This window comes from Bos taurus, chromosome 21, assembly GCF_002263795.3.
Source record: "Bos taurus isolate L1 Dominette 01449 registration number 42190680 breed Hereford chromosome 21, ARS-UCD2.0, whole genome shotgun sequence".
In the NCBI taxonomy this organism is placed as follows: domain Eukaryota; kingdom Metazoa; phylum Chordata; class Mammalia; order Artiodactyla; family Bovidae; genus Bos; species Bos taurus.
Window position 1 is genome coordinate 44,408,275 of NC_037348.1, and position 18,182 is coordinate 44,426,456.

General features: G+C 43.5%; 1 protein-coding gene across 1 annotated transcript in view; it reads right to left on the bottom strand.

Moving 5' to 3' along the window:
* Positions 1-7,880, bottom strand: part of EGLN3 (egl-9 family hypoxia inducible factor 3) — a 29,018-nt gene extending 21,138 nt beyond the window's left edge. Inside the window, 1 exon segment of the mRNA NM_001101164.2 lies at positions 7,254-7,880. Within this exon segment, the coding sequence (NP_001094634.1) occupies positions 7,254-7,610 (357 nt within the window). The 5' untranslated portion in view covers positions 7,611-7,880.
* Between the last annotated feature and the right edge of the window lie 10,302 nt (positions 7,881-18,182).

Sequence of the window (18,182 nt, forward strand, 5' to 3'; positions counted from 1 at the left end):
AGCAACATGGACGGACTTGGAGGGCATTGTGCTAAGTGAGATAAATCAGATGGAAAAAGACAAACACTGTATGATATCGCTTGTATGTGGGATCTGAAAAGTACAACAAATGAAGAAATATAACAAAAAAGAAGTAGATTTACGAGCCCAAACTGCTCGTGAGACCAAAACTCACTAGTGGTCACTAGTGAGGAGGAGGGGGAGACAACATCCAGGTGAGAGAGTGGGAGCTACAAGCTACTGGTTGTAAGACAGGCTCAAGGATGTATTGTACAACAAAGGGAATGTAGCCAATATTTTGTAGTAACTGTAAATGGAAAGTAACCTTTAAAAATCTTATAAAGATAAAAAGTTAAAATTAAATTGGTTTGACTTAAGGAGGTATTAACATTGTTCTGAACCTGGAGGACACTCAGTAAGTAGGAACAAAATGAATCCAGAACAAGATCTGAAAGCTTGCAATCAACAACTGCAAACTCATGTATCTGTAAGGCTGGGGTTGGGTGGGGCAGGGGGTAAAAAATATGACACTCCATCACTACCAGTTCACCAAAAACAAGAATAGGAACTTGCTCACAAATCAATATCAAAAGATGATACAAATTGAGGTAAGAGCCACATTGGTTTAAGATCAAAATAATCAAGGGAAAGAAGGTACAAATTCTATGTATAATGAACCAAGCTAACTAATCTTGCTTGGCAAACAGACACATAGCTCTGAATCTGAGCCAAAATAACGGCTCCTGGCAATCTACCAAAGTTGAATTCGTTAGTCTGGCATCATAAAATGATTTGTCTGTCGAATTTACAATTCTAGTGTCTCTGGATTCAGCTACCCACTGGGCACCCCCGGCAGTTGTCCAGCAGAATACATCTGAACTATCATTACTGTCAGAACATGCACATTTGACAAACACTAGAGAAAAATGACACTCGTTTCTTAGAGCAATATTAGTTAACAGCCACAAAGTACAATGGCACCCCACTCCAGTACTCCTGCCTGGAAAATCCCATGGATGGAGGAGCCTGGAAGGCTGCAGTCCATGGGGTCGTGAAGAGTCGGACATGACTGAGTGACTTCACTTTCACTTTTCATTTTCATGCATTGGAGAAGGAAATGACAACCCACTCCAGTGTTCTTGCCTGGAGAATCCCAGGGACGGGGGAGCCTGGTGGGCTGCCGTCTATGGGGTTGCACAGAGTTGGACACGACTGAAGCGACTTAGCAGCAGCAGCACAACGTACTGCTATAAAGGAATTATCAAGTCTAGACCTATAATTAATGAAGAATTAATAACCTTCTGTGTTGTGCTAACCTGCAAGCTGCTCCTTGGTGTTCAATAGACACAGGTCAAACTGTCATTTAATTTATTGGAGGCCACAAAGGTGAGTCAAAAGCAGAGGTCTTGCCAAACTGAGCAAACATGGGCCACAGGTGAGGTGTTCTCTGACCTTTAACCTCCAATGCCAGGATGCTGGGGTGCTTGGAGATGCTTCTCCAATGTGCTCTGCTCCTTATGGGTTAAACTCCATCCCCAGTTTTAAGCTCATCAGAGAAGTTTCCCAGACATGGAGCATTTTCAGGATAGAGTTGTAATAATATGCATCTGAATAATATCTGAAATTCTTCTAGCCAGAGTCTAGAATCAGGAAGGAAGTTAAGTCACTCAGTCGTGTCCGACTCTTTGTGACCCCATGGACTGTAGTCTGTCAGCTTCCTCTGTCCATGGGATTTTGCAGGCAAGAATCCTGGAGTGGGTTGCCATTTCCTTCACCAGGGGATGTTCCTGACCTAAGGATTGAACCTGGGTCTCCCGCACTGCAGGCAGATTCTTTACCGTCTGAGCTACCAGGGAAGCCCAGAATCAGGAAAGAATTTACAAATTTTGCTTGAGCTGAGTAAGGTCAGAAAGGGAAATAGTTCATGACATCCAAAAGTTGAATGCACAGACAGGCTACGTAATTCCCACCTAACTGTTATTCGCTCAGTCATGTCCAACTCTTTGCAACCCCATGGACTGTAGTCCACCAGGCTCCTCTGTGCATGAAATTTCCCAGGCAAGAATACTGGAGTGGATTGCCATTTCCTCCTCCAGGGGATCTTCCCAGATCAGGAATAAAACCCGTATCTTCTGCATTGGCAGGTCGGTTCTTTACCACTGAGCCAGCTGGGCTCCTTCTGATACCTCCCTAGGTGCAAAAAACTTTATCATTAAAATCCTAATAGTTTTAGTCACTTCACGTTTAGTAAATAGAGAAACTGGAGAAAGGTCAAAGAAGAGAAACTAAAATGACCCATCAGTGTAAAAGTGGCCTGTTAAACCAGAAAAAGAGACAGCAAAGTTGGTAACAACTATTTTATGCCACTCCACTTTCAGCTTACTTCTTTAGGTGCTTTTATCATCCCTTTCCATCTCCTTTCTCCCATCCACATACAGATGGACTGCAGTGTAAGATATTTAATGATTTGTGAATGAATAAATTAAATTGATACCTCCTGATTTCCCGCTTCACTGCAAGCAGACAAGGCTGCAGTGGCCAGTGGCCCAAAATTGAACAATAGAAATGATAAAGGAAACATACACACACACCTTTTCTGTGTTCCTAAGTGTCATTCAATGAAATACACAAAGAACTCTATGAAAACTCACCCTGTGGAGAAACTTGCTTCACTAAGGTTGTATTCTGTAAATTATTTTCTTCCTCCAAGAGCTAAGTGACTTTCAAATAGAAAACCTTTTATAAGAATCCTCACATCCTTATAGAGAGATGTTCCCATGCTTTAAAATTTACTGCCTCCTTCCCCTGAAATACCTCATTGACAGATAAATTTTTAAGATTTTAGTTGCAGAGACACCAAGTATGATGTCTAGGCCCCAAACCCTGTACTCTAAGAACTGCACCTCTTACAGGCCCTGGTAACCTGTATTTGTTATGTATGATTCCACATGACCCCTCAACCATCCCCACCCAAGGCTGATGGATCCTCTGAGCCACAGTGAGCCCATAATACTTTCTCTCAGGAAATGAAAAAGGGTTCCTAGAATGTTAGTCAGGTCTCTGTTGAAATCAAACTGAGGCTGAAATGAGCATTCTAAGGCAGCCATCTTGAGCCAACTGCATAGGAAATCAGAGATGGCAAGAAATAGCGTGCAAGCAAAGAAGCAAATAGGAAGGCCATAGAGTGCCAGAAACAAGAACTAATACACCTGCTTTCCGGTACATTAAGGACTTTCTGGTTCACAGTTCATGGCTCCAGGCTTCTGTGAACCCCAACCGCATTTCCTGCACTTGGGTCCTGAGAGAGATTCTATTCTTTGAAATTCATTATCCCAGGTTTGCTTAAGGCAGTTTGCAACCACGATGAGCTCCATCAAGTCATGAATATTCCTGACATCACAGAAGGAAGAGCCAAAACTGTCACTGCTCTAGCAGTGAAGGAACAAACCCACCATTTGTGATATATTTTTTGTTATCCACAACTTATGGTTGTTTCATCATTTCTCTGTACAGTTTCCAGGGGAGGACTGACCTGTTGATTCACAATACAAATCCCATAACCCCATCATCCAGAGCTACTCCAGTTGGGGACCCTAACAACCAACTTTGTTAATAAATGCGTTTCCTGCAAATAACAGTAGGAAAACATTAGCACAGCATTCCATTCTCTTCTTCAAATGTACTTAACAGACCCACTTCAATATTTGGGGTTTGTTTTTTTTTTAAACTGGAGAATTGATCAAGTGTAAGCCAGAGGGTCCTACAACTCAAAAGTACAAGTGAGTGTAAGCTCTTTGTCTCCCTACCCCAGCAAAATTCCCCATGCTGAGGGAATGAAAGGAGGGAATGTAGACTCTTAGGAGCCTAAGAGTCAAAAGCAAACTCTAGGCTCAAACAGAACCGGGTCAGAATCCCAAATCTCCTCTTTTAACATTTATGAAGGCTCAGAATTCTGATAAGAATTTTATGTTCATTATCTTATTTCATGCTTCTTCACCAATCCCCCCACCCCTCAAACTGTAAGGTAGTATCTTTCACTTTGCACTTGGTGAAAACTGAAACTTACCTACGGCTACAAGGTTAGTCAAGGTTAAGTCCAAATCCCTAACCCCTGTGACCAACTGCATTCACTGCTGACTTCATCACCTTGGGCAGATGATTTAATCACTCAGTTTGCCAAAGATTATGGTTCTGAAGACTAAGTCAGACAGATAGTGTCTGAAGAGTGCTTAGCACAGTGCCAGATGGAACCAACTGCTCATTAAAAGGTAGCTATTATTATTAGAGTTATTAACTAGTGAGTCTACAGTGAGATACTTCAAACAGAAGGACTCTGGGTTCTATAAACTACAGGTCCTCTGGAAGACAGCCACTTCCAACATCTAGGCAGCTAAAGCAAGAGAAGCAAAGTAGAACCAATATTTATCTTGGATATGGTCAAAATTACCCAAAAGGGAGTAACAGATAAGAAATCTTTTCATAGCCTGAGAGCAATGATAGTACTTGAAGTTAGGGGGCACCATACTGCTGTGTATCATGGAATCGTCCTCCCTGGAGAGTCTTCAGCACCCCTGGATTTTTTTCTAACAAAGCGGAGGTAGATAAATTTTGATCAGTAACAACTTTTGTCGCAGGGAGGGGAAGGAACCCTTTAATATTTCTTTCCATACGCTTCTACAATTTCAATTTTAGGACTAGTATATATTCCTATTCTATTCCCAATGCCTCTAGTAATTCTTTCATCGAGATAAAAAGCATTATTACACTGTTCAATGACCTTTAAAAGTTCAGGGGGAAAAGTGCTTAATCAGGATTGATTAAGCCTAACACAAATAAATTCCAAGTACCTAAAAAACAACTGGTCTAAAATACATAAATGTATCTGTTGGCAATTGTTGAAAATGGATGATGGGAGCTCATTACACTAGCCTCTCTACACACATATGTTTGAAAATTTCTGTAAAAAAAGTTACAAATAAATGTTTAAAATAAATGTACAAATTCTTCCTTTAAAAAACTTAGTTTTTACTGAAAACCTGCTTTGAGGATGGAGCAGAAACTGGGTCGGTATCACTCCCTGGGAAGCAGTAGAGTAAGGCATTCAGTTGAGGGAAGAGAAGTAAATAAGGTTAAATTAAGGTAGAACTATTATAAATCATGTAAAAATGAAATGTGTTTCTATAATGCTTCAATAATGAACTTCAAGTAAGAGACTGAGGGGCCACAAGACATTACTAAGGAGATTTCTTTATACAAACCAACCAAACTTTTTTTTTTTTTTAGTATAATAATGGTTTGCTCAAGCTTGGTCTACATTTGGTTCTAGCTGGCCAGGGAATATCCCAGTTTACAGGTGATTATCTAAAGAGCAGAAATAAAGAGCTTTGTGCCAAACAGCTAAAGGAAAGCTGAAAATCAAAGTATGGATAGAGGTCTCTTCATTGGCCAAAAGATGAATTTTCTCTTTACAATTCAGTCACCTTCTGAAAGGGTTAACTGAAGTTTTGTTATACCCAGATGATAATCCATAATTGAAGAATCATATGTAGAGATCTTTTTTTTTTTCCCCTTTACTCAGAGGTACACAATGCTTTTCATTCAATTTGTGGAGTTAAATTCTAGCTTAAAACCCTACAACTGTCTGTTAAGTCAAATCTACAATAAAAATAAAAACAAAAACAAAAAAATTAACTTTTAAATATGTTAGTGGCCTCTTTCTATCAATTAATTCTGATCTCTTGCTGAGCAAATTCCATTTCTATAATGCTGGGAGTGAATTTCATAACAACATTTGAAAGAAACTTTGAAAAACTGAAGAGAAGCCATCTGCTGTTTCAGGTTGAAGCCACAAGCACCTCTACAGCCCTGAGGCTAGCCAGACCCCTCCCCCATCGAAAGGCCCAGTCATTCACAAAACAAGTGCAGAAACAAAACTAATCAAGACAAACGGTTCTCTAGCCCAGCACCAAAATGATGGGACAGGAGTAAAGAGACACTTTACCATAAATATTCTACAGAGACCAGCTAACTGAGCTTTCCCTCAATCAAATGTTAGGAAGCAGCATTTCCTTCTAAGATTTACTTTATTTGCATTCTATTAAAAACAGTGTTTTCAGATAGTCTAACCATGTCCTCCTGGCTGGAAAGGTAACTGCAATCTCTCCCCTGTTGTACTTGATCAATCCAACCCCTTCCTTTCTATGCACTTCCAGTCTCCACCATTTGTCCTTTATAAAAATTGTTCCTTTCAGCTTATGGGACAAATGAGACAACAATGGTGTGTTTTATTAATATCGCAGGAGCAATCTTAAATTGAAGAATACTACACGCAGTGTCACAGAGTGCTGCATAGGTGAATGCTCACCTTCCTTCTCACACTAGTATTTTTGCCTCACTGTGTTAAAGTAAAACTTCTCTACAGCTGTAAGTGCCCCTTGACGGGGTCTACAATAAAAGGAGTATAAATCACTCAGAACTACTCTGGAAAACTGGCTGGATTATCATTTGTAGAGAACACTTGAGTAGCTGGACTATCCCAGCATAATGTACATGCACCGACATTATGGTACTCCACGTTCCCATAGTTCTGCCAATCTACCTGTAAACGTTTCCAAGAAAAATTACCACCTAAGGAGTGACTGCTGGGATGTGAACAAAAACATGGTTTCTTTCCAGAGGTACTTGACCACCCTCTCCTGATCACTCAACTGGTTGTTCTGAGTGGATTTCCCCAGTAATTGACAGGAAAGGTAAGTGGTGGCTGGGGCTCAAAACCAGGAGAGAATTTTCACATCAATTGGATGATCAAACAATGTCCTGGATGCAACAAGCCAAGGGCAGCACTCAAAAGTGAGGGTGAGCCTTACTCTTTTACAGATCAAATTCTCCTCACACCTGCCAGACTCCACAAACCAAATGCCACACTGTGAAATCACACTGTCTCTAGAATTCTCTAAAAGCGCTTCTGTTGTAATCCCCTCTGAACACAATGAAGGTCTGAAGGGCACTATTAAATAAGTGACTTGAAAGCAGACATTTAAGATCATGAGTTCCAGTGTGTCTCAAATCATACATAACGTTTCTAATAACCTATGGAAACGTGAGGGGCGGAGGTAGGGGGCAGGCGGACTTCTTGCTTCTTGTTTAAAAACTAAAGTTCGATTGCAGCCCTGCCAAGGCGACACACAACGGACTCCGAACGTCCCCCGTCTCCGCGGGCTGCAACAGCGGCTGGGCGCCCGCGCGCGTCCTACCTTGGACCTTTCCTTGACGTAGTATTTGCCCAGCCGGCTCCCGCAGTACAAGACCAGCCTATCGATGAGGGACAGGAGGTAATTGATGGCCTCACAGCCTTCCTCGTTGCCCCCGATCCACGTGATCTGATCACCCCGCAGGTGCCGCTTGGAGACGCCGGCGCGGGGCCCGGCCAGCTGGCCGTCCCGCAGGGCCCCGTTGCAGTGCAGCTGCTTCACGCGCTCCAGGACGCAGTCGCCCACCACCTCGCCCAGGAAGTTATCCAGGTAGCAGAAGCCGACCTCGTGCAGACAGGGCACGATGTACTCCAGGGCGATTTTCTCTAGATCCAGCCTCATGATATGTCCTAGGGGCATCCCGCCCGCAAAGCCGAGCTTGGGGACCCCCAGCGTGCAGAGAGTGACCTGCGTGTGCGCTCAGCCGAGACGCGGGGAGCGTGGCCCGGAGTTCAGCTACCTGCGGCGGCCACGGTCCCCAAGCCACCGCGGCACCAGGGAGAGGGGAAAGTTGCCCGCAACTCTGGGGAGGAGGGATCCCGTTTAGAGACCAGCGGAAGTTGTGCGGAGCTCCGCGACTCAGCGCCAGACTGGCCCAGTGAAGAGTCGGAGGGCCCCTTTTGGAAATGTGGAGCCACCACTGGTGCGGCGGCGGCGGCCCCAGGCGGGGAGAAGCTGAGGTCCAGCCCCTGAGCCGGCCGACTCCACGCGTCACGGGCCCCGCCCAGGCTCCGCCCCGGGACCGCCCCCGGGACAGCCCTTCTCCCGAGTCCCTCACCCGGCCGGGTTTACCCCTCGCTCTAGGAGCCGGGCGAGCCCAGCGCCAGCCTCGCTTGTTTGTGACCAGGAGGGGAGCTGGAGAACAGACGGCATTTTTAGAATGCTATCGATTTGCCCAGTTTTGCATAAAGTCCCATAACAAACTTGAAAACCTGGATCCCAACTCTGAAAATGTAAATAGGATTAACAGCAGTTTGCTGCCACATTCTAGACCGGTCACTTCCTAGACTTTTGAATAAAATAATAAACCCAGAAACAAATATTTTAGCAATGATCTTGTTCTAGCTTTTCTTGGTACTTTATTCTCCTTTCCTCAGCTGTTTGACCCAGGCCGGGAGGTTCAAGACTTTAAGAGACTGGGAGGAATCCAATTTTAATTAAAATTAACAAGCATCTCCCAGACTGCTACTATGTTCAAGGCCCAGGCGCTCAATGAAAGGAGGGTGTGAACAATGAAGAAATACTGGGTCATATTTTATACCGAAAATAATGTATTTTGCTTTGCTGAATGTTTTGATCAATGTATCTTTCAAGCTTCTTACTAAAATATGATGTTCTCAAAGTCTGCCTTCAAAATTCACCACATGCTCATTCATGTAACAGCCAACATAGGTATGTCCTTTAAGACTTTTTAGTTATCCAAAGGTAAGCTGATTACTTCGGAGAAGGCAATCACACCCCACTCCAGTACTCTTGCCTGGAAAATCCCATGGACAGAGGAACCTGGTAGGCTGCAGTCCATGAGGTCGCTAAGAGTCAGACACAACTGAGAGACTTCACTTTCACTTTTCATTTTCATGCATTGGAGAAGGAAATGGCAACCCACTCCAGTGTTCTTGCCTGGAGAATCCCAGGGATGGGGGAGCCTGGTAGGAGGCCGTCTATAGGGCCGCACAGAGTCGGACATGACTGAAGCGACTTAGCAGCAGCAGAAGCTAATTACTTAATAGAAAATTCCCTTTCCTACTGAACATCAGAGAACAGACTCAAGATAAGATTCATAAATTACATGCAAAGCCATTTCTATATTTTAAATTTTACATCAGTTCACTTGGGTTCTTCATTTAAATTGAACAAAAGAATGTACAGTTCTCACGTTAAGTTGCAAGTTACAATACATTTGTTGTTGTTTAGTCACTAAGTCACATCCCACTCTGCAACCCCGTGGACTGTAGCCCACCAGGCTCCTCTGTCCATGGGATTTCCCAGGCAAGAACACTGGAGTGGATTGTCATTTCCTTCTCCAGGGCATCTTCCCAATCTAGGAATTGAGCACCACCCCACCCTCCCTTACCACTGAGCCACCAGGGAAGTCCTACAATACCTGTAAAACCTGTACATTCTTCTCTCTCTCTCTCTTTTTTCTTTCCACAAATGTTAACTGCATTTTTATCTTTTATTCAGTTTATTTAAACTGAAAAGAAAAAAAACAGTTTACTCATAAAAGTAAAGTACAATTAACATTTGTGAAAAGAAAAAAAGAGTATACAGGTTTTACAGGTATTGTTTATTTTGTATACAATCTCATATAGATTTTACACTTTTATTCTCTTGCCCACAGCCCTCTCTTTTCTTCATCTGAGAGGAGAAATGGAGCGAAGTCTGGGCCAGGAATAAAGAGCAGAATAGGAAAGGGATGCTGCTGCTACTGATGGAAAGCAACAGACAGAAATACATGGTCAAGTAAGAATTGAAGAATGTTCAAGAGGAGCGGTCAGTGAGAACCCCAGTGAAACTCCTACTTATACAGGGAGGAGGATCTCTGCCAGGGCAGCACTAAGTTGGCACTGTTGGTATGACCTTCCAGCAGGAGGTGCACCAACTAAGGTAATGGCTTGATTGGCCAGCCTCAAGCAGCAGTTCCTGGATGACGAGCCCGTCCTGAATCATGAGCCCATCATTCTTGGACCTCCAGCACCTAGCACATAGTAGGGGCCTAACAATTAGGTATTGGGAAACTGGTGTCTCACCCTGAGCCATGGCAACCTCCACGTGGGGTTTGGGCAAGTCTGGGCTGGTTGTAAACTGGCCTTATTTGCATGAAGAACAGAGATGCCTCCCCAGAGAGAAATCACTAGGAGAGTATCAGGCAGAGCAGCCTGGCCCAGAGCAAAACCCCAGGGGCCCAGTGAAGGGCAGTTAGGCATTCTGCAGGATACCTGTCTCCTGGCTTCACCTCTCTATCCAGCCATGGAGGGCGTTCAGTTCTGGGAGCAGGAGACCTAAAGAGAAACCTGGGGCTACTCATTTGCAGCAGTGACTAACATGAAGATGCAATACCAAAAGAGAGGAAGGCCCTTTCCTCCAGTGTGCTTAAACCCTGCCTAACCAGGATACCTGGGGCCCTCCAGTGAGCTCCTTCAGGGGCATTATGGATAACAAGTGATCAAGAGTGGTCTGAGGCTGTCCGAACATGGGCCCTGGTAAGCAGTGGCTGGAAGTTTTTTGCAGCTTTGGGGATTGTTGTAGCCTCAGAAGTAGGTATATCTGAATTTGAAGAATGGGGGTGGGGGGGGAGGGGAGGGGAATGACAGATCTGGTAGCTGGCTGAAAATTTGCTACCTGAAATTTCTTTGAAGATATACCTGACACTTATAGGAATAATTATGGAATTTACAGAGGACCAGAAATCAGCAGTAGAGGTAGAGGACATGGTGGTCAGAGAAATACAGAAAAATACATCCGTACCTCCCAGAATCAACTTGTTGACCCGGGGCTTTAAATCCTGGCACTGGTTAAGTTCAGCTCGCTATTCAAACCAAATTCAAAGTTAGAATAAATTTGTAACTAGTCCAGCTGTAACCAAAACAGCCCACGAGCAAGTTCTAGTGACTAAAATCTTTAAGTTGTTCTAGATCACTTTGGTTGCAAACCATAGGCAGTTTAGAAAGGTACTCAATCCCTTGCCCCCATTCCTACTTGGCAAGGGCACCTATCAATCAATCAAAGGCCTCCTAATCAACTTGGGGCTGCCGGCACTGCATTTGGTAGAGGAGCCTGAGATACTGTGACTGACAAAAAGCAAGTGTGTGATTACAACGAGGGGTGCAGACAGGCTGGAGCCATGCGTGAGCTCAGAGGAGTCTGAACATCAGAGTGGCAAACACCAAGATAATGGCTAAAGTGCATTCGTTTTACTTATTCGCCCATTAATCTGTGTCATTATCATCATAAATATTAAAATACTTTTCCTATTAATAACTAAAACAAATTAATTTCCCTGTAATTTAATTTCAACAACGTGGTCTTCCAGTATATATTTGCAGTAAAGAGGCAGGTATTTTTCAAGCATGTAGATGAGAGAGGGTAAAAGAAGGAAGTTGAATTTCTTGGCTTTGGAATTTGAACTTCCGAGTGGTCCAACTTCATTTTCCAATCAAAGTAGAAACCAGGGTCCAGAGTGCCTGGACATTAAGGGACTCTCCTAAGGAAGGAATCTCTGGTCAGTGGAAGAGGAAGCCTCAACTGTTTCTGTGTTCTCAACTACAAGAGAGCACTCTCTCTTATTCTATTTATGTATGTATGTGGGATTTGTTTTTTTGCAGAGGAGAGGGGATTAGGTAAAATTCACCAAAAATAGTGTACAATTCATTGGCATTTAGTATATTCACAATATTATGCAATCACCACCTCTCTAATTCCAAAACTTTCAGCACTGCAAAAGAAAACCTTGTATCCATTAAGCAATTACTCCCTGATTCCCTAGTGCCTGACAACCACCAATCTGCTTTTAGAATTTCTATAAATTCACCTTTTCTGGATATTCCCTACAAGTGGAATCACAAGATATGTGGCCTTGTATGTCTGGCTGCTTTCACTTAATATGTTTCCCAAATCCATCTACGTTGTACCATGGATCGTTCCATTGTATGAATATATAATAGTTATCTATCATAAACTGATGGGCATTGGGGTTGTTTTCACCTTTTGGTTATTGTGAGCAATGCTGTTATAAACATGTGTGTAAGTATCTGAGTACTTGCTTTCAATTTTTTTGGGCATACACCTAGGAGTGGAATTGCTGGGTCATATGGGGCTTTCCTGGACAGGAAAGAATCTGCCTGCAATGCAGAAGACCTGGGTTCTATCCCTGAGTCGGGAAGATTTCCTGGAGAAGGGAATGGTTACCCATTCTAGTATTCTTGCCAGGAGAATCCCATGGACAGAGGAGTCTGGCGGGCTACAGTTCAAGGGGTGGCAAAGAATTGGATATGACGGAGCAACTAACACTTTTTTCCCCCCAATTTCATGATAATTCTACATTTAACTGTTTTGTGGAACTGCCATACTGTTTTTCACAGCAGCTGCGCCATTTTACATTTCTGCTGATAATTTGGGAGGGTTCCATCACATCCTTTTTTATTTCTGATGAAAACCATCTACATTTCTTTCACTCCTTCAATGTCTTCCTGTGCCAGAGTTTCCCTCCCTCCAAGATGGTATCTGAATATTCCTTTCCGTGTTTTGCCATGCCATATCATCAAGAGGTTTATCTTGATTAAACTGAATGGATTTAATGTGGGCAAGGATGATTTTATTTATTGATTTATCAAACAAACACTTTTTTAACACCATACTCCAGGCACTGTACTAAAAGTGTTACAAATATTATTTCTATCAATTCTTCTAACACTGCCAAGGAATTATTATTTTTGCCACTGTGAAGATGACAAAAATGAGGCATAGAGAGGCTAAGGAGCTTGTCCAAGACCACACAATGAGATATATAATAATGCCAGACAAAACCTAAGTGATTCCAAGTGTGATAAGATCAGGGGTGGGGTGGGGGGTGGTTATTTTGAGCCACTCGCTTGACATAGCAATGCTTTTGTCCTTTGTTATTCAGTTTCTAGGTCATGTCCAACTCTTTCATGACCCCTTGGACTGTAGCATGCCAGGCTCCTCTATAAGTACTTTTTTGTTGTAAGTCTTAATTATAGCATTTTCACCTGCAATGACAAATTTAACTCTTGGTTTCCTTACGGATACTTGGTGTAGAGGAAGATAAGCAAAAATCTTACCATGAATTATTTAGCCGACTACAATTGAGAGGAATCTTCCAAGCTACAAATTAGGATTTGCTCCTTGCATGAGTGCTAAGTCATGTCCAACTCTGTGCAACCCTATGGACTGTAGCCTGCCAGGCTCCTCTGTCCATGGGATTCTCCAGATAAGAATGATGGAGTCGGTTGCCTTGCCCTCCTCCAGGGGATCTTCCCGACCCAGGGATCAAACCTATGTCTCTTACATCTAACCTGCGTTGGCAGGTGGGTTCTTTCCAACTAGCACCACTTGGGAAGCCCTTGTTCCATTCCAATTATAGCCCAGTGTTTCCAAGAATCCCATACAAATTTAGTGATGTACAGTCTGCTGATAGTAGTCGTGGGAAATGAGCCACACCTCAGTCCACTGGGTTGTGTGACTCGACCCTCAGGACACAGGATGTACATTTCATTTAAATGGAGCTGGTGAAATAAGAAGAGAGCGCCTGAAGGGAACATGTGCTTGAACTCACTGCTATGAACTGGGTTGAGAAAGAGGTGCATCTGATTATGTCCCATTCCCTGTGGAGTCCAGCCATCCTACTCCTTTCCAGGTCTAAGGGGATGGCAAAGAAAGCAACTTTCTATATTGCTTCTTAATAATTTTTAAGCATATGGACAAGTTTAAGCCTCTCTCATTTGCTCTTTGATAATTCTGCTGTGTGCAGATTCTGGGAAGTACAATGTATTTGAAATATTCATTAGTATTTTCCAATTCAACTCTTGTTTAAGTTAAAAATGTCTAAAAAGCATTTGCTCTGGTTAAAAACATGGCATCAATACAGCAGTGTGAAATTTATATTAGCATGGAATATTTTAAAGAATTTAACTTTACTTAATTTTATAAAGCTTTTCCAAAGGTTCTTCCATTCATTAGAATTTCACATCTTAATATGTTGTATTTAAAATAAACTTATTTTAGAATGGGCTTCCCTGGTGGCCCAGAGGTAAAGATCTGCCTACCAATGCAAGAGACACGTGTTCGATTCCTCTGTCAGGAAGATCCTTGGAGAAGGGAAGGGCAACCCACTCCAGTATTCTTGCCTGAAGGATTTCATGGACAGAAGAGCCTGGCGGGCTACAGTCCATGGGGCCACATAGAGAATAGTTTTAGATTCACAGGCAAGTTGTGAAGATTTACACAGTTCCCATAGGCTCACACCCAGTTTCCCCACTGACATCAGATAGTAATATGGTACATTTGTCACAATTTATGAATCTATATTGAGACATTGTTATTAACCAAAATACTTACCATGTTCAGATTTCTTCTGTTTTTACCACATGGCCTTTTTCTTTTCCAGGATGCTGCTGAAATTATACAGTAGTTGAAACTAGTTCAGAGTGATTTCAGGAAAGTATATATGCCAGATTTGTCTTCTCAGTTCTTTAGCACCTGCAGAAACTTCCAGTTTCCCCAGGGTAGGAAGGAATGGGCACCTACAGAAGATGCGTTCCTCCCATCTTGGGTTGGCCCACTGTCGAGCCCGTTGCAGTGGCTGAGGTTTGGTGGCACAATCGGGAGACCTCCCTGTACAGAGGGAGTTCAGGGGGCTAATCCCTGAACTGGGGGTTCAGGAGGCTAATCCCCTGCCCTGTTCTGACCTGGCAGTGGGAGGAGGGAGCATTAAAAGGCTCAGTGTCCTGGGGTTCACTGGTAAAACATATTTACCCTCCCCAGCTTCAGAGGCAAGCCTGATTGATCTAAGGCAGGTCTCAGACATAAGTAATCCACCAGAACCAGCAACAAACTTGTTAAAACACAAACTTTTGGCCCTCTAGAGTTTCAAATTCAGTAGGCATGAGTGAGGCCCAAGAATCTGTGTCTCTGACAGGTCCCAGGAGCTGTTTCTGCCAGTTGGTCGGAGTGAGAGTGTATGCGTCACACTTTGAGGCCCTTTCCTAAGCCATGGCATTCCTAAGTTCTTGGCATTACCCTGGTGACTGCTAGTCTAGGGCTGGGCAGGTGACCTAACCCAGTGGTTCTCTGCTCTGGCTGTCCATTAGAATCAGCTGGGAGCTTCCAAAAATGACCTCCAGCTGGGCCCCACCCCCGACTAATAAACATTTCTAGTGAAAAGGCCTAGGTATTGCAGTTTCAACAATAAAATAGCAAATAAATAATATATCGTCATCAATTAATAAATAAGTGACACAGCACTCTTGGTGATTTTAACTTGCAGCAGTACTGAGAACCACTGATCTGCTTGAAAGCAATTCATATTCCTTTCAGAGAATATGAAGGGAGGGATCTCATTTTCTTGCTGAACATGGGAAAGGAAACAGGCAGCTCTGTGGCCTCTGACAGCCGTCTCGTCACCATGAAGGGAGCCAGGCTCAGGAGGAAGCCAACACAGGGGAAGGCAGAATACAGTGTGGAAAGAACCTGGGACCTTGGTGACATCCCAGAGCAGTTTATCTTACTATTCTGGGAGTCTGTCCTACCTCTGGACTTCCAGTTATTTGAGATAATGCATTTCCTCATTTCTAAAGCCAACTTAATGTCATGGTTTTCAGCTACTCGCTGTCAAAAAGATACCACCAGAGAAATGGTCACCAGTAGCCATAATAAATAGTGCACACTTTTTTTTTTTTTTTACTTAATTTAGGTGCTAGGTCTTCATTGTTGGATGGGCTTTTGTCTAGTGGCGCTGAGCAGAGGCTACTCTCTAGCTGCAGTGTGTGGGCTTCTCATTGCAGAGCACGGGCTCTATGGCACTCCGGCTTCAGCAGTTGCAGCTCCTGGGGTATAGAGCACAGACTCAGCCGTTGCGGCACACAGGCTTAGTTGTTCTGTGGCATGTAGGATCTTCCCAGAGCTGGGATCGAATGTACTAGTTCCCTGACCAGGGATTGAACCTGGGCCCCCTGTGTTAGGAGTGTTGAGAGTGCTAAGTCTTAGCCACTGGACCACCAGGGAAGTCCTAAAATATATATATATATATTAAAAAATATATTGTTTTTCCCTCTTAAATCTTTAGTTCTTCCATGTGCTGGTCATTGTCTTATTGGTGTTAAGTACAGTCCCTGCCATCCTGTGTGCTGGTCAGTTGGAGGTGGCTGGGATCCTGTGAATTGCATCTCCCACACTCCCTTGCCAGCTGGCCCAGTTAAATGCTGCCAGTGGGAAACACTGGTGGGAAAACAGATGAAATGAGGGAAGGAGAGACCCTCCATTTTTAAAAACGCTTCTGACAGTGGCTGGCAGTGGCCTTCAGTAGTTCCAGCAATAGCATCCCTGGCTGGGACAGTGGCCAGTGCCAACAGCATCAGCAGCTTTCTGCAGTGTTAGATGCCAGATACTCCTGGGCTCTGAAAACATTGCCATCTCTCTGCTTCATCTTCAGCCTTTGGAGTGGTCCAAGACTTCTCTCAGATGCTTATCTCTAGGTTATCACATCTTCCCCTTTTGGTTGCTCCAACCTTTCCACACTGTTGTAACTCATTCCTTAGGTTAAATTCCCTCCACATGAAATACCTAGAATGGTTTCTGTTTTCCCAGCTGGACATTGACCGATACGTGTAATCTCAGTTCCCACACTGGATTCACAACCACGCCTCTTAATTTGACTGCCAAGTTGTAACTCCAAAAAAAAAAAAACCCGCCACAACTGCTCCAGACTGCCATCATTTCCCAACTGGATTACTGCAACAGCCTTCTCTTGGGGCTTCCACTTGCCCCACATCAATCCATCCTCTCCACAGAAGCTGGAGCAATTTTCCTTCCTAAATAAGGTGGCATCACTCTGCTTTGTAAAATCTCTGCACTTAAAATCCAAACTCATTAACGTGGCCCAGGAACCAGTTCATTGTTCCTCATCTTCACCCACCGTGATCCAGTCACACAACTTTTTTTGCTGTTCTTGAAACAAGCCAAGCTCTCTTTTCTACCTTAGTAATGCTGCATATGCAGTATCTTCACCTTGGAATACATTTTTCCCTACCCTCCAGAAAGGAAGCTTCTCATCACTTCCTCCATGTTATTTCTTCCCAAAGGCCTTCTTTATCACCCAAACAAGAGGAGGCATCGCCCATCTCAGCTTCCTGTTTATTTCCTTTTTGGTGCCTATCAAAACTAGACTTTTTTTGGTTTGAATCTGTTTTACTCTATTCCTCCCAGGAGTCTGAGGGCAGGAATGGATTCACCACAGCAACTCTAAGTGCCAAAAACAATGCCTGACACAAGTCAGATGTTCACCATACCCTGAATGAATGCACTGCATACTTAACTGTTTCTATATTCATGCACAGAACTCAAGGAAATCTGATTTTCTCAATATATGTATATACATATACAGCCACATATATTTAAACCTAACTTCATTGCTTGATTTATGTGATTGGAATCTTTCCTGTCAGGCTGGTTTACTCCCCACCTTCCTCAAACTTTCTCCAAACTCCCCCAGCAGCAGCAGGTGTTTGACATCTGGCAAAAAGGAGACAAACTGAAAGTGCATACGCAGGCAATTTATAGAGGATAAGAACTGTTCAGAGGCTTCTTGCCTCTAGAACACTGATAGGCTTCGAGAATGATCCGGGAATTCCTGGTGGCATATTGCCATCTTCCCACTAAACATGAGGTGAATAGTAGCTGTGTGGCATGTCATATCAGAGGCCAGAAGAGCCAGGGAGAGGAAACAACTCTGGAGTTAGGATGGCTGGTCCCAGCATCCGAGGGGTGCGTCAAGGGCCGAGGTAACTAGACTGACGAGGACAGGGAGATGGACGAGATGGATGGAGGCACCCGGACATTAGCTGCAGGGATCAGCCTTCAACTGATGGTGTGAGTGGTTCTGAAGTCATAAGGAGTTCGGGCATATGTGGGAAGGGTTGTATAGCACTGGGGACTTGCAGGCGAACCCAGAGTAGTAGTGAATCTCAAAGGAGTGAGCGTATCAGAATTCGCTGGGGAACTTTTGTTCATTGAAATATACTTGATTTACAATGCTGCTTAATTGTTGGTGTACAGCAAAGTGACTCAGACATATATCTATTCTTTTTCAGATTCTTTGCATTATACATTATTACAAAATATTGAATATATTTCCCCTGTGCTATACAGTAGATCCTTGTTATTTATTTTTTATATAGTAGACACCTGTGGAACTTT